This window comes from Sarcophilus harrisii, chromosome 1 (assembly GCF_902635505.1).
Source record: "Sarcophilus harrisii chromosome 1, mSarHar1.11, whole genome shotgun sequence".
Lineage (NCBI taxonomy): Eukaryota > Metazoa > Chordata > Mammalia > Dasyuromorphia > Dasyuridae > Sarcophilus > Sarcophilus harrisii.
This window is the reverse complement of record NC_045426.1, coordinates 135,278,797-135,295,668: the sequence shown is the minus strand read 5'-3', so window position 1 is coordinate 135,295,668 and position 16,872 is coordinate 135,278,797. Positions and strand designations below refer to the sequence as shown.

The 16,872-nt window shown below is 33.0% G+C and overlaps 1 protein-coding gene across 1 annotated transcript in view; it reads right to left on the bottom strand.

The window, feature by feature from the left end:
• The window catches only part of NNT (nicotinamide nucleotide transhydrogenase), a 110,394-nt gene that overhangs the window by 35,068 nt on the left and 58,454 nt on the right, over positions 1 to 16,872 (bottom strand). Inside the window, exons 14-17 of the mRNA XM_003759903.4 lie at positions 11,666 to 11,861; positions 9,652 to 9,885; positions 8,254 to 8,414; positions 5,426 to 5,605 (exon numbers count right to left, since the gene is read on the bottom strand). Of these exons, the coding sequence (XP_003759951.1) occupies positions 5,426 to 5,605; positions 8,254 to 8,414; positions 9,652 to 9,885; positions 11,666 to 11,861 (771 nt within the window). The remainder of the gene's footprint in view (positions 1 to 5,425; positions 5,606 to 8,253; positions 8,415 to 9,651; positions 9,886 to 11,665; positions 11,862 to 16,872) is intronic.

Genomic DNA, 16,872 nt, shown 5'->3' with positions numbered 1-16,872 from the left:
TCTTAGAGAGTTGCTTCAGACACTAGAGGTTACACTGGCCACAATGTCCATAGTCACATAATTAATACAAGTCATAATCAGTATTTGACCTCTAATTTTCCAAGGTCAATTTACTGTTTGAATCAAAGTGAGTTCTCCAGACAAATGTGCATTCCAAAATTCTAGCAAATTTCGTTGAAATTATGACACTCTAAAATGTGGAATGCCTATAAAGGTATTTTTAAATACTCAAGGTTTCACATAAAAAAATTTTATACATTATTTAAGGTTGGTTAATTATCACAAAGGACCACTAAGATTAAAATCTTCAATTCATCCTTTTAAAACTAAATCCCAGGTGAAAACCTAAGTAGAATATATTTAAGACTTCTAACCTATTCCATTTTTAATTGTTTAGGGACTTTCTTGGAAGTCCTTTTTGTGACAATACTTAAATCAATAAAATAGATAAACAATTTTTTTTTAATCCTGAGGAGTGGTTTAAAGACAGTTCAACAATTTTGTTTATTTGGGATTATGATGTATAAAGCACCATGCTAAATCATAAGAAAGATGCAAAGTTCAAAATCAAGCATAGGGGAATATAAAAACCTGTGGTGTAAAATACTATAATTATGTTCAATAAATGCTTTAGTTTAGAAAGATGAAAACCAAATTCAATTTGAGACTGAAGGACCTGATATACTAGCTTTGAATCAGGGAAAGAGAGGAGCTTCAACAGGAACAGATCTGGAATGAGCCCAGTGATATTCCATATACAAGAAACAGCATAAGAGATAGAAAGATGAAACAATATAGATAGCACAGGATGTGTTTAGAGTGCAGCAAAGAGTGCAATTTCAGACTAGCTATTTCTGATACAAGTTTGTGGGGTTTTCTAAGAGTTAAATATGTATTTCCTAGTAAATTTGGGGGGAAATTTTAGGAAACAATTCATGTTAAAAAAAAAAAAAAAAAAAAAGGCCCTGTTTCGCTACTGTAGGATAGAATAATTCATTTGGAATTAACTCCAATTCAGTATTATGAAAGGACAAAACTAATTTAATCTTAATAAAAATGAGCTATTTTTCTTAAAAAGTTGAATGCATTTCAAGGAAAAGAAATGAGAGTTCTATAGATATTTAATTAACAAAGTGTTCTTATGTCTAGCTGTATTTGAGGAAGAGAAAGAAATAGGGAAAAAAGAAAACCCACAGCGGTTTAACAATCAAGTTCACTTGTTAATGTAATGCAGTCTCTTAAAAACTGAATTGTTTCTCAATTCTGTGAATTTACCATTGCAACACTGTAATAAGTTTTTCAATGGATTCTTTATAAACCCTTAAATGATTAAGTGATTTTTTTTCACTTAAGTGATCTCCTGTGACCACTGAACTAAATACTGAAGAGTCCTTAGCTTCTCAGAAAGACAAAAGGATTTATATGATTACAAAAAGATCCTTTCAAGTGATTTAAACCTATTATAAAAATTATACTTCATTAAGAATCTCTTAATTCACATAAATCCAAATACATTTTATTAAAAATGAATCTGAAAACAAAAGAAAGTCTTACAATAATCTCAGCCAGAGCAATAACCATGTAATGCCATGCATGAGCATCCTTCTCTTAACATTTTGTGTTAATTAATTAATACTAAAACAGTCTCTTCATGCATAAAATCTGCTTTAGCTGACAAAATGCTTCATTTGCTGCCTTTTTTACCATGTCAACAAATGGTATATAATAAGAAAGTATAGACCAAGTCCTCTAGACAACTTCAAGATGTGGTAATATTTTAGAAAAATCTTCCTTTGACCAACTCGTGTGGATACTGACCTTAAAAAGTAGCACTTTGCAAAGAAGGAAAATGAAGCTGTTGTCTCTGACTTAATGGGTGCTGACTAAGATCATCACCCAAATCTTTTTATGCTTTGCCCCACGGTTATGGCAGATAGGTTCTTCAGGGACACAAAGGGCAAAGGCAGGATCAAGCGAAGCTGAAGGAAAAGAAAAAGAAGGCTATCCCTTGTCCAGCCCCCTGGCTCTAGTGACTATCCTCAGCTCCTTCACTTCCATTCATTTATGAAGTGCCTACTCCAGACAAGATTCTGAAGATAAAAAGAAGAAATAGTTCCTGCCTTCTAGAAGTTTAAAACTCATGTCCTTTTTATTCCACTCACAAATTTTCCCTGGATCCTATAATGAAATAACCAGATCACTGAGAATCTGCTCTTCATCTGATATACAATTCTGTAGGTGCAAAAACACATTCTCTGCACCTTTGTGTTACTCTTTCATCATAAAGCCTAAATGAAAAAAAGAGAAGGCATAATAACTTAGAATTATACAAAGGATGAAGGCTTAAAAAGCATTTTTCCTCACAACAACAATAGAAGATAGAGATTACAAATATTATCATACTCATTTTAGAGATGAGGAAACTGAGGCTCACAGAGACTGACCTCCCTATAATTATAATTCCAAATTAAGGGTTAAGTGTTAACGATTCCAAATTAAGTCTAGGTCAATTGACTCCAATCCCAATATTCTTTCTACTATACCACACTTCTCGTTGCAAATGAATGTATATTTTCTCTCTTTCCCTTCCTCCCTTTGCCTCCTTCCCCTGCCCTCTCCTCTCTCAATCTTCCCCCTCTTTCTCTCTTTCTCTTTCCCTCTAAGTCTACAGAAATGTTCCAGACTGGTTGTGCATGAATCAAACTTTTATAAACTGAGTCACATCTTAAATACACTCTGGAATCTTGATAAAGGAATCACACAGTGAATTTTTATAGAATTAAGATTCTCTTGTAAAATAAACACTCAATATATCTCTGAGGCAAACATGGTAATGCCCTCCTGGACTCCCTACTCCTGGCAGAGTCTAAGGCTGGCAAATTGCTTGTGCTTGTTAGTTCTGAGAAGCATTATAGCTAAAGCTGCTCAAGTGTCCACACTAAGACAGAACCAACATGTGAGCCTTAAAAGCGGGAACCTTTCAGGCTGCCTAAGAAAGGATTAGCCAGGCCAGGCCAGAAAAAGAGCCCATTAATGCTTCCAAACCAATCACAGTTGGATTGGCCCCAGGAGAGGTTGCTGTACTTCCTGCTCAGGCAAGACAGAGACCTAGTCTCCCATATACACTCTCATTTAAGGACCATTCTGCAGACTCCTCATGGGGTTCTATGGTATCCTCATCCATCCTCCAGCTCTGAGGTGCCTATAGACAGAGACTTTACTACCTAGGGCCCTACAGCCAGAACAAAGGGCCCCAGGTCTGCACCTGTCCTGCCATCACCTCCACGACCACCATCTACCAAGAAGAACCAGAGATAGAACCTTGGCCAGCATTGAGAAGATGAGAAGATTGTCTAATTCAAATTTGTGTAAAGGGTGTGTGTGTGTGTGTCCCACAGAAGATTTTTTTTCTTTTTTTTTTTTTTATGCTGAGGCAATGAGGGTTAAGTGACTTGCCCAGAGTTTCACAACTAGGAAATGTAAAGTGTCTTGAGTCCACATTTGAACTCAGGTCCTCCTGACTTCAGGGCTGGTACTCTATCTACTGTGCCACCTAGCTGCTCTTCATATAAGATTTTTTTAAAGTATTTTAGATAGTTTTAATTTTTCCTATATCTGGTTTGCTTCAAGTAATATATGCCTGTTCTTCCCAAGTATTTTTGTCTTGGTGTAAGCTTTTTTAAACAATTACTTATAAAAATTGTGCCTTTATTGTGGTTTCCTGACTGAACAGCCAATTTCCTTCCCATGTGTTTCTAAGCACCTTTCTAAGCAAGGTCAATTTCTTACACCTAAAAATATGAAATAAAAATCAAAGAAAATCAATTAAAAAGTAGCACAATTAAATTAAACTGAACAGGAAACAGTAATTTTACCTTAAGAATTAAAATATACTTTAATTTAGAAACAAATTATCACAAAGTGGTAATGCTACCAGAAATAGAATATTGGAGTGAGCTGAGCTGTTACATTTATATTCTCCCTTAAGTGTTCAAACAGGATACTTAGTACAATAGACAGGTATTTTGAATGCTAATAGGAAATCTGAAGACTTAGTAGTTGAAAGAAAACAAAAACAAAAAAAAATAGAAATATGGGAATTAAATGAAGAAGAGGGGAGAAAGATGTCAAGAAACACCCAATGGGGGAAAATCTATATATGCATATAAATACATACATACATACAGAGAGGGAGAGAGAGAGAGAGAGAGAGAGAGAAAGAAAGAAAGAAAGAAAGAAAGAAAGAAAGAAAGAAAGAAAGAAAGAAAGAAAGAAAGAAAGAGAGAAGAAGGGAGGAGCTGTGATAAAGATGCCTTGTCATTATTCTACAAGATAAGGATGTCAGTTACATCCCAAATTAAAAAGAATTTTAAAAAAAAGGGGGGGGGGTTCCAACAGAGATGTGTCAGAAATGTCATTAACAAATATAAAGATCATAGGGAAGACTTTTTTCCAAGAGATAGCAAGACAGGAAGCACAGAGACTAGTACTGATAGGGCTATGAGGCTACAAAAAATTAGTGTATTAGCAGTTAGATTAAAAACAGTTAACTTTTAAAATGTGTGTAAATCAGTTGTATTAACAATGCAAATCTTCTGCCCCCTGCTGGCCATCAGGATTTTTTCAAAGAAGCAAGACCTATCTAAAGTTTTAGTTTATATGATCATATCCATTTTCAAAGAATTTTTTTAACTTAAAAAATACAAAGTAACATTAGAAATTTCTTCCTCATAACGTTTCATATAAATATAAAGAAATATCAAGTAACATAATATTGTTGATATTAAAAATATGAAAATCCTAACCCAACCATCAAAATCAGAAAAGTCATATGTGTTCTACAAAACTTTGTAAGGTGTCAAAATCCTGAAATTATTTTATAGTATGGTCAAAATTACAATGAAATCTTTATGTATTCTATAATATATCCTCCCAAATATATTACAAAGCCAGCCTCCCAAAAATATTACAAAGAAATTTTAATTTAAATTAAAAGAAAAAAAATGAACTGTCAAAATATATTTCATACTGAGAATTGAAGAAATAAGGATGTGTCATATTCCTTTCTGAATTATTTGTAAAACTAAAATCACTATTTCTTAATCAGTGACATGAGATCCTTCTTGGGTAATAAAATTTACTTCAGAAAACAATTAAATTTTATTCAGTGATTTATAATGACTCTGTCATCAAGAAATAAAATCACAAAAGAAAACTGAATTTTCAAAATATATATATATATATTGATTCTTTGAGATCAGTCTTGACCTTAATTAAAATTTTTGTAAAACATTTAAAAGTAAAACTGATTTTCCCCTAAAAAAAAAAAAAAACAACAACAACAACAACAAATATTCTGATTTTTCACTGCAAATTTTCAATGTCATTTTAATATCTTTCCCCAAATACTTGTTTTCTTGCTTACCACACACATGATGTAGGAAAGGATAGCACCAGAGGAGCCAATCAGAGCACCCACAATAGTGAGCAAGTTGTTGTTAAGAAGGAAACCTTCAGCACACAGGGCCCATCCTGAATAGCTGTTCAATACAGTAATAACTACAGGCATGTCAGCACCACCAATAGCAGCTGTTAAAGTCACACCCTGATAAAGGAAAAGCAAAAACAATTTAGTAGGCAAGAAGCAATATAAGATTTTTAAACAACTTACTTAACAACAGCATTATAGGTAGATGAACTTTACCAGTCTGAATATAGGTCACAAATCTAACTAATCCAAAAGTATCGTAATTACTTGAATCTTTTCCTATAGCTCAGCTATATCTCAAATCAGAGCTGTAGTATCTATTTTAAAGTCTGAGTTTTCTAAACTTTGACTAGAATTTCTATAAAGTATAAACAGTATCTTCCAGTATGAACAGATAATTATGTTTCTAAGGAATTAAAATTTATTTAGACTTTTAAGAGGTGGATATTTTTTTAGACCATTATGATTAAAGGGAGTTACCATTAAAAGTGTTTTGGGACACTGAAGCAAAATTTAACATGCATGTCTCAAGTGAATTCAAAAAGAACAGAGGTGCCAATCATAATCTCATACAAAATAATAGCAAAAAAAAATTTATGATTTAAATCTGCTAACCAAGATAGCAAAGTAAGACATTTTAAAATCATACATGAATTATTAAAATCATTCAGAAATGGACACTAAATGCTTGAAGACAGCTATACATGTTCTATGCTACCTTCCCTGGGTCTCTCTTTTCCAAATGAAACATCTGCATATGACACTGTTCCTCTTATGACACAGATTTAAATATTCCACACAATCTTATTAGCCCTTCTCCCAAGCAATAAATCCAACAATCTAGTAGCACTTATTAAGAATTAAGTATGTGCAAAATAGTCTGACAGATAATAAGGATACAATGAGATAGGGGTTTCATTGTTATCTGGAACTTCCAGATAAGGAAACTCCTTATCTAATAGTATTATATGTAGTCTTAGAGAGTTTTCTAGAATAAAGATTAAATGATTTGCCCAGGGTCACTCTACCAGTATGTGTTCAAGGTAAGACTTAAATTCAGGTTCTCCTGGCTCTAACTTACTTACAGATCTTTATTCCATACAATATAAATTCAAATGCGAAAAATAGTTCCTGCCTTCTAGGAGCTTCAGAATATGCAAAAAAAAAAATTATTTATAGTTCATAATATCCTAAGAAGCACCTTATAAAGATTAAATGGAATAGTTGGACTATTCAGTGTGCTTTCCTTCTTTTATAGATGCTTTTCTTAGAAGCTTCATAGTAAGCAATCAATAAATCAAAAAAAAAAAAAAAATTTACTAAATACCTACTATGAGCTAGGTATCTATGCTAAAAGCTGGGAGACAAAGAAAAGCAAAAGATAGTTCCTTATGTCAAGAAACTTATACTCAGGCAATTCTTTTAGAAATCATCTCTTTTCAAATGTAAGATATCAAATGTAAGATCTTTGAAGTATTTGATAGTAGTTCTTTACTGGAGAAACACTTAAGTTAACCTCAGAGCAAATCAATTAGAAAGATTTTACAAGAAACTGAATCTCCATTAATGACAACACAATGATTTTCCTTCTTGGAGCTTCAATTAAGTCCAAAAAAAAAAACCAAACCAAACCAAACCAAAACAAAAACAAAGAAACCAAACACAGAACTAAAGAAAAACAATGCAATTGGTTGAATTCTTTCCTGGATCTTAAATGCGTTATAGTAATGGCTTCAACTTTAGAATTATTATGGAAATCCACTTCCTTTATAAAAGTCACTAAACTCCAACTCCTTGACAATAATGCCACAACTAGACTATCACAAAGAGATAAAGGGTAAAGGGAAAACTCCATACATAGAAAAATATTTTCAGCACCACTTTTTGTAGTGATTGGTAAAATGAATACCTGTCAATTGGGGAATGTCTGGAAAACAATATATACTATCTAATGGAACATTACAACAATAAACCCAAATAATTCAGAGAAGTCTAGGAAAATCATATATGAACTGATGAAAAGTAAAGTAAGCAGAACTGGAAGGATAATTTACACAATAAAATCAATAATTAAAAGGAAATCACATCAGAATAAACTCGCAAGCATATATAAAGCACAATTAATCCCAACACTATATAAACTACTAAGCAAAGAAGGAATCCTACCAAATTCTTTTTATGATACAAAAGACATCAGAACAGCAATGTAAAAAAAAAAAAAACAATAATACATTTTAATAAAATAAAATACATTTAGCTGATAGTTGAAAATACAATGTGTAATAAATGCTTCATGTTACATAACCATTCAGTCAATCAATAAAAAGGCATTAAGTACCACTGTGCCAAACACTGTGTAAAGTACAGGAGATACCAAGAAATGCTCTCAAGAAGCTCAGTCAGGATATTTATTTCAAATTTATCCCTCCTCCTCTAATATAAGATCTCAAAAGCATATGATAGCTCTTTATTGGGAAGCACTTAGGTTTATTTAATATACCTCAATAAATCAATTAGAAAGACTTCACAAGACAGAAAAGGCCCATTACTGGCTCAATACAATGATTCAAAAAGACTCCACAATACCTACAAGTTCCTAAGAGATCAAGGACATTATACATCTTTAGAAGTGATGTATGAAGTCACAAAACAAGATGAACAATTCTGAATTAGCCTTATCAGGAAAATTTAACAGATAAAACATACATAGAATATAGTTTTATAGAATAATTTCAATGGTCTTATTCCATTCCTCATTTACTTACCATGATGGCTGACAGGGCAGACACAGAACCCAGACAAGTAATTCCCATAGTGTAGCTTGGATCAAGCATATATGGAATTATTCCACCTGCACTAGCAGTCAACAATCCTAGATTGAGTAAATGCCTTCCAGGAAGGAGGAGAGGGGCAGATTTCAGTATTCCTAGAAATAAACATGTATTTTTCAGAATCTAGAAACTTTGCTAAGACTTATTTTCCCCTTAAAAAAAAAAGTAAAACTAATATAAGGAAATTCAGAACATTGACTCTATGACACAGGATACTGAAATCACAGAAGGAATTCAAGTACTTTCTCATAATGAACTTTGATGGGGGCAGGGAAAATTCAGAGTCTGGTTTAACTTAACTGTTTTTTCTTCCTCCTACTTTGATCAGAAACACAACCATTTCTTTACCCTTTGTAATATTGTCTTGGAATCTTAAAAAGTTATTTTACTCTGGTATGAACAACACATTACTAGTTAAGTGTGATTTTGTTTATTTAAAAAACTTCAATACTGCATCTTTAAATGAGTCTCCTAGTGCATGAGCATCCCTGATTATATCAGTGGAGCCCAAGGGAGAGTCTTTGTTGCTTAATTGTTGCCAAAGACTCAGTAAGAGAATAAGAAAGTTTCAGGCTTGAGGTTCTTTTGTGATTTTTAAGTTTTGTGGAAGTTTCAAACTAAAGTTAAATGAACAGATTATGGAAAGGCAAGAAAGGATTTTTTTAATTGTAAATTTTGGAAAGACATTTAAATAGCATCTCTAGAGAGTTTGCCTTCTTGAGACAACATTGAAAACAGTCTATGTGATTTATTCCCTATTTCTATTATTCTCATGATTGAATTTAGGAGTTCCAAATGCTGCCATGTTGACAATATTATAGTAGAAGTTTTTTGTTTAGTTTTTTTTAGAGAACATGGTGCCAGCAATCACACAAAGATTCCAAAATGTCCTTTCTGTTGCCACCCATACTATCCTTCAAGAACATATCAAAGTGCAAATGCCGACTTTGGTCCTTAATGGACTGTCTAAGAGCTCTCTAATTAAGGACTGTAATACTTTTGGGTTTTTTTTTTTTAAGTTTTCACAATATGAGATAAATAATCTTGATATTTAAAAAATCTATGAATTCAAGCAAGTTTTGGGACTTCAATTTCTTTGCTTCTGCTTTTTATAGACTCTTTCAAGTATTTATGAGACATGATAATGAATGAATACAGGCTATTTTCTAAGATGAAAATGTAGTTGTGTATTAAATAACTAATGCTCCCTTTAATAACTTTTAGAAATTTTGTTAGAATACTTTCAAAACTTTAAACAAGTTCTAAAGAACTTGGAATTCAAAAAAGAAAAAAAAGCAAACAAATGCATTCACATCCAACTTCATAACTTACCCTGCAATTTTCCATAGGCAATGAGTGAGCCGCTAAAAGTCACACCACCAATATAAGTTCCTAGATATGCCACAATTTTGGTGAGATTTGCTGCTGGATCCACTGCAAAATGTGGATACTCAATCATGTATTCTGCTATACAAGTAAACACAGCTGCCAAACCTACCAGACTGTGGAAAGCAGCAACTAACTGAGGTAAATCAGAAATCTGGATACGCTTAGCAATTGTCAAACCTGTGAAGGCCCAAAGACAAAGAAAGAGAATATTCAAAAATAAAGCTTGCCAACTTTCAAACTAGAATAAAATACAACTGAAACAAAAAGTAATTAAAGTTACTCATTATTATGATAATCAACAATAATTTACTAAGCATCCTACAGTAAATGAGACACATTCTAAGGGGATTCCAAAGATATTAACGTAGATTGACTCTGTGAAGGAAATTTAGAGAGCCTGGAAATTTATTATCTACTCTGCCATCTTCCCAGAAAGTCTCTAGCTCTTCTACACTTTTGCACAAATTTCTCAGTATACCACGTGGGAAACAGAATCCAGGTTACAATAACTCTTTTATCCATATCATTTTTGCCACATCATTTCTCACTTTCAATGTACTTTTCCCCTTTTTCTCTTCAATTCTTACCTCTTCCAAGCATAATCTAGAAAATCAGTCTCTTTCCCCACTTTCTATGACTCTGTACTATCCTCTAAACCCTGTTCAGCTTCCATTATAACCCATCAAACAACAAACAGACTGAGTCTACAAGGACTTCAATTATTAGGTTAGGGATGGTAGGAGAGCAATCTGGGTATTCTGGAAGAAATGCACAGCTAGAAATAGGCAAAGAGGTGAGAGAGAATATCAATTGGTTTATGCAATCATAATACTATTGGAGTTCATGATAATCAAACTTTTACACTGGACCAGTTTGTTAACCACCTTTGCTAACCTCTCCCATGTGATTGCCTATTCAAGCAGGCAACTTTCCTTCAGATGTTCTTCAAGAGTTTGTGAATATCCTGCATATATCAGGGGCAAAAGCACTCCTGTGGCAAAAAGAAAAATGTAATCCCCAGCAAGTAGTATATGCAGTGATATGAATAAAACAATGTGTGGTCCTACCAAAAAAAAAAAACTGAAGGTGTATATTGGATATATATAGTAATATCTAGATTTGTTTTTTAAAATGATTAGACAGGAACAAATACATTAAAATAGCACTTTAAAATTAATACCAACTTACAGCTAGATGTTAATTTTCATCTTGGCTGTATTTTTGCAAGAGAATAACATTTAAGCTTGGTATAATTAGATAATTACTGTAACACTTTATTCTATAATCAATTTATTAGGCAGAAGAAAGGAATATACATTTTTCTTGACAGATACAGTACTTCCCTATTTTTTCAATGGACCCTGGGGAAGATGACAGAAGGCAATGTGCCCTGGGAATTTTCTAGACCAATAATTTTAAATGTTCTCCCAAGGGGTCAAACAGTAGCATGAGGCAGGGATGAAATGTGCCTTCAGAGGTCTAGAAATACTCAGTAACCATAGAACTTTGGGATGTTGGCTATTATAGGCTTTCTAGCAAAGGCAAAATCCAAAAACAGCAAGTTCACAGACCTAAGAAATACTATAACAAGCTAAAAACATAAAGCTCACATCTGGTATCTCTCTACCTAAGTATAAATATAATGTTATACTTCAAAAAAAAAAAGAAGGAAGGAAGGAAGGAAGGAAGGAAGGAAGGAAGGAAGGAAGGAAGGGAGGGAAGGAGGGAGGGAGGGAGGGAGGGAGGAAGGGAAGGAAGGGAAGGAAGGGAAGGAAGGGAAGGGAAGGGAAGGGAAGGGAAGGGAAGGGAAGGGAAGGGAAGGGAAGGGAAGGGAAGGGAGGGAAGGGAAGGGAGGGAGGGAAGGGAGAAAAGAGGGAAGGGAGGAAGAGAAAACCCCTCTTAATGATTCTCATTTTAAGGGTTGTGATGTCTTTATTTTTTATATCTGATTGCTTACCAATGGTTCCACCCAGAGTCATTGCCCCAGACATCTGAGCTAACAATTCTGGATTGGGATTAAGACTTCCCAGAGTGGCTGCCAAACCTCCAGCAACACCAATCATGCCCAAGGCATTTCCAAGACGAGCAGTTCCTTGTGTGGAAAGACCGGCCAGGGCACCAACACAACACAGACCTGAGCCCAGATACATCATCTTTTAAAAGGAAGGAGAAAACAATTATAATTCAGAAATTATATGTATATATTATTATTATTTGAAAAGAGAGAGTTGCTCTTGTGAAATCATGAGTCTCCGAGGCCAGATTATAATTTTAACCAAGATGACTGAGAAAGTACTCTAAGTAGTCTCCCCCCCCAATTTTTAAATACAACAATTATTGTCCTATTTGTTAAGTATAGGAAGGAAAAGAAAGATGGAAAGGGAGAGAGAAGAAACAATAAAGAAGGAAAGAGGAAAGGGAGAAAGAATAAAACCAATTATTAAGTGCAATATTAAGCATTTTACAAACATTTCATCTGTCCCTCACAACCACCCTAGGATGTAAGTACCATAAGTGATTTGCCTAGAATGATACATAGTTTTTAAGTATCTGAAGCCAAATTTGAATTCAGGTCTTCCTGATTCTAGACCCAGCACATTGTCCAATATGCCACCTAATGGTTACTAAAAAGAAGTATACAAATCCTATAAAGTGTTTAATTTCCCCTCCCCCCCAAAAAAAAAGTGCTTTTAAGAGAATATTTATTTTACAAGGCAAATATGTGTCATGTACTTCTGATCTTCAGTATACTAAGCATAGAGAAACAAAAATTTGAGTAATGTATATACACAAAGATACAGATAACATAATACCATTTTTTTTTCCTTTTTTTGCGGGGGCAATTGGGGTTAAATGATTTGCCCAAGGTCACACAACTAGGAAGTGTTAAATGTCTGAGGCTAGATTTAATTCAGGTCCTCCTGACTTCAGGGCTGGTGCTCTATCCACTGCACCACCTAGCTGCCCCAACATAATACTATTTTTCAAGAACACCTGAAAATATTAGCTCAGATTTCTCTAGATAAGGAATATATGGTGGTTAGGGCAAGGAAGGAAAGGCAAATGCTAGAAGAATTGTTACATAAAATATCCAATAATCAGATTATCTAGTAAAAGTACAATTGTTCATTATTACCTTTGAGAAGAAATGCAATAGGCAGACTTTTGTGAGATATTCAAGATAGAAACGGTTAAAAAGAATATAGTATGGTTCTAGTCTTAATATGGGCAGGATATTATAAAGAAAAAAGGGAAATTCCTTTAAGAAAAATACAAGGATCTTTAAGTGTAAAAATATTTATAGCAGCTCTTTTGATGGTAGCTAAAATTGGAAAAGTAAGGGAAAAGCCCTCCTATTTGGGAATAGGTTAACAAAATTTTTAACTAAATATTACCACAATGTAACAGAATATAAGCACAAGAAGTAATGAAATGGACCATTTCAGAAACATGTCTTTATTTTAGAAAAGGTCTTTATGAACTGACGCAAAGTGAAGTGAGTAGAACTAAGATAATTTATACAATGAAAACAGGATTATAGAAAAAAATTAATTTCGATTTAGAATGCTGATCAATGCAAAGATGAGCTATAAGTCCAAAAGAATAAAAATGAAACACATCATTTACCTCCTGATAGAGATGATTAATATTACATGCAGAAAGAGATATATGTTTTCAGACATGACTAATGTGGAAATTGTTTTACCAGGTTTTTTATCTTTGGGGGTTTTTAATCATTCAATGGGGAAAGAAGTAGAAAGTACTAGAAAGGGCAGAGTAATAAAAGTTCATTATAAAATAATAAACTACTTTTTAAAACATGATAAAGAATATTTTGCTTAGGTGTCAGATTTGTGGAAAAGGCAAGAATTTATGACCAAACAAGGAGAAAAAGAGCACTACAAGGTGTAAATGGATAGTTTTGATAAATCAAATTAAAAACGTTTTACCCAAGTAGCCAAAATTAGAAGGCAAGCAGAAAATTGGAAGAAAAAAACTTTATAGCAAGTTTCTCTGAAAAAAGATTCATTTCTCAGATTTATAAAGAACTGATTCAAATTTATAATAATGAATCATTCCCCAATTGATAAATGGTCAAAGGATATGAACAAACAGTTTTGAGATGAAGAAATCAAAGCTATCTATAGTCACAGGAAAAAAATGTTCCAAATCACTACTGATTAGAGAAATGCAAATTAAAACAATTCTGAGGTACTACCTCACACCTTGAATAATATGAAAGAAAAGGAAAATGATAAAATGTTGGAGAGGATGTGGAAAAATTGGAACATTAATGCACTCTTGGTGTATTTGTGAACTGATCCAACCATTCTGCAAAGCAATGTGGAACTATGTCCAAAGGGATATAAAACTCTATATAATCTTTAATCCAGAAACAGCACCACAAAATCTGAATACCAACAAGATAAACAAAAAGAAAAAAGACCTATATGTACAAAAATATTTATAACAGCTCTTTTAGTGGTGGCAAAAATTGAAAATTGAGGGGATGTTCATCAATTGGGGAATGGCTGAACAAGCTTTGGTAGATGATTGCAATAGGATACTATTGTGCTATAAGAAATGATAAGTGAGACAGACAGCTAACACAGTGGATAGAGCACCAGCCCTGAAGTCAGGGGGACCTGAGTTCAAATTTGACCTCAGGCACTTAACACTTCCTGGCTGTGTGACCCTGGGCAAGTAACTTAACCCTAATTGCCTCAGCAAAAAAAAGAAAAGAAAGAAAGAAAAGAAAAGAAAAGAAGCAAAGAAAGAAAAGAAAAGTAATGATAAGTGGAATGCCCTCAGAAGGAAAGACTTACATGAACTGATACAAAGTGAAATAATCAGAACCAGAACATCGTACACAGTATAACAGCAATATTGAACAATGATCACCTACTATAAATGACTTAGCTATTCTCACTAATATATTGAGCTAAGACAATTATGAAAAACTTATGATTAAAAATGCTATCTATCTCCAAAAGAGAGAAGTGATGGAATCTAAACAGAGAGGAGAGCATTGTTTTTACCTAATTATTCTTGGATTATTGCTTTTTTTTGTCTTCATTTTCTTTTGCAACAAGGCTAATATGGAAATGTTTTATATGACTGAACACATATAATCTCTAATTGCTTGCTTTCTAAGTAGGTGGGGCTGAAGGAAAGGAGAGAATTCTAAACTCAAAATTTATTTTAAAAGAATCTTTAAAATTTTTGTTTAAATATAATTGAGAAAATAAAATACAAATTAAATATATAAAAAACAGAAAATGATATTTGATATAAAGAAAGCCTAGCAATTCAACTCAATTCAGATGATTTATTTGAAGAAGTCTGTTGATGTAGAAAGACAATCAGAACACCATAAATTTAGCTCTGGAATGGACCTTAAAGGTCTTCTTGCCCAGTCAGGTCAAACCCACAAAAAGAGGAGATCCACTAAACCATATGCAAAGTACACCCAAGGGCCACATATTAACTTGGAAAACCACATGTTAACACTATCAATGTTTTATTTTATTTATGTTTATTATGTTAAGTATTATCGAATTACATTTCAATCTGATTCAGCAACACATTTGTTGCCTTTGATCCTGTCCAAACCTATTATTTTAAATATAAGGAAATGAGTCCACAGATATTGTCATTAACTAAGCTCATACAAACAGTAGGTGACAGGGCCTACATTCAAACCCAGGTGCTCAACATGAAAGCCCTCTATTTATAAACACTGTTTTTACAATATTAAAATTTATACCAATAAAAGTGAGAATATAAACAGTTAAAACAATACATAAAATACAAGGTTTTTAAAACAATATGGTTTCTCTAGGTTCACTTAAAGGAGTTATACCAATCTTGAGTACCTTTGTGGCTCTAAAAGAATATTAAATAAAATGCTACTATGTCTATGTACTGGGCTGATTTCTCTGAAGGTCACAGCTTAAAAGTTTCATATAAGTTGCCAAGCCCAAATAAGAACTGTATATTCAATAGTCATCAAATAAACCTTTATAATGAATGAATGCTTTCCATTCACTATGGCACATTTTAAATGTGCCATAAACTTTCATCACCCTTCCACCCTGGAAGAAGGTATAAAATTCAGAGTCATATTTTTCCTCCAAGACCTTCCTTCTTTCTTTTTAAGTTCAAGAAAATTTTTAAGTATTGACAGATTCCAATTTCGAACTTAATCTCAATTGAAATCCTGGCTTGACTATTTAATCTACCAATACAAAAAGAACTCAAAAATAGTCCTTGTATCCTTTTTTAAAAAGAGAACGGGAAAAAAATCTGTAAAAACAATGTCAAAAAATGTGACATGTCAAATACATATAATGCCAAAAGTTTACATTTTATGAGGAAAACAATATGAACATAAATATAGTACATATAAAATATGTAAAAATTAATAGCAGATTTAAGAATTTAATTTAAATATACTTATGATGTACCTAATTCTGGATCCATATTAGTTTTTTTATGAAACCATTACTTTAAAAAAGAACTTACCTACTTTAAAATAGACATACATAAACTAGGTGGTACAATGGACAGACCAATGGGCCTAAAGTCAAAAAGAACTGAGTTCAAATTTGGTCTCAGGTACTGATTAGATGTGTAACCCTGAGAAAATTATGTAACTTCTCTCTGTCTCAGTTTTCTCATCTGCAAGATGAAAATAATCACAGCACCTACCTCCCACAGGGTGGTTATGAGGACAAAGTAAAATAATATTTGTAAATTACTTTATAAATGCTAGCAGGATAATGATGATGATGAAGATGATAACAACAACTATCTTTTTCTAGCAGCCAGAGTAGCAAGGATAGTATTATATTAGTCATAACATAATGGTATTATAATAGTCCCATAAGAAATGATCATCAAACTGAATGACCAATTTGTTAAGAGAAATGGCTCATTTGATAAAGAACAAAAAAGATTATTTTAATTCAAAAGTCTGGCATTTGAAAAATAATAAATACACCTGCAAAGAACAATCTTAAAAAAAAAATCATTCATCTATTATCTTCTCTCACAATAATCCTGCAAAAGGCTAATTTCAAAAAGCTCTGGAGAGACGTGCGTGAACTGATGCTGAGTGAAGTGAGTAGAACCAAGAGAACATTGTACCCAGCAACAAGATTA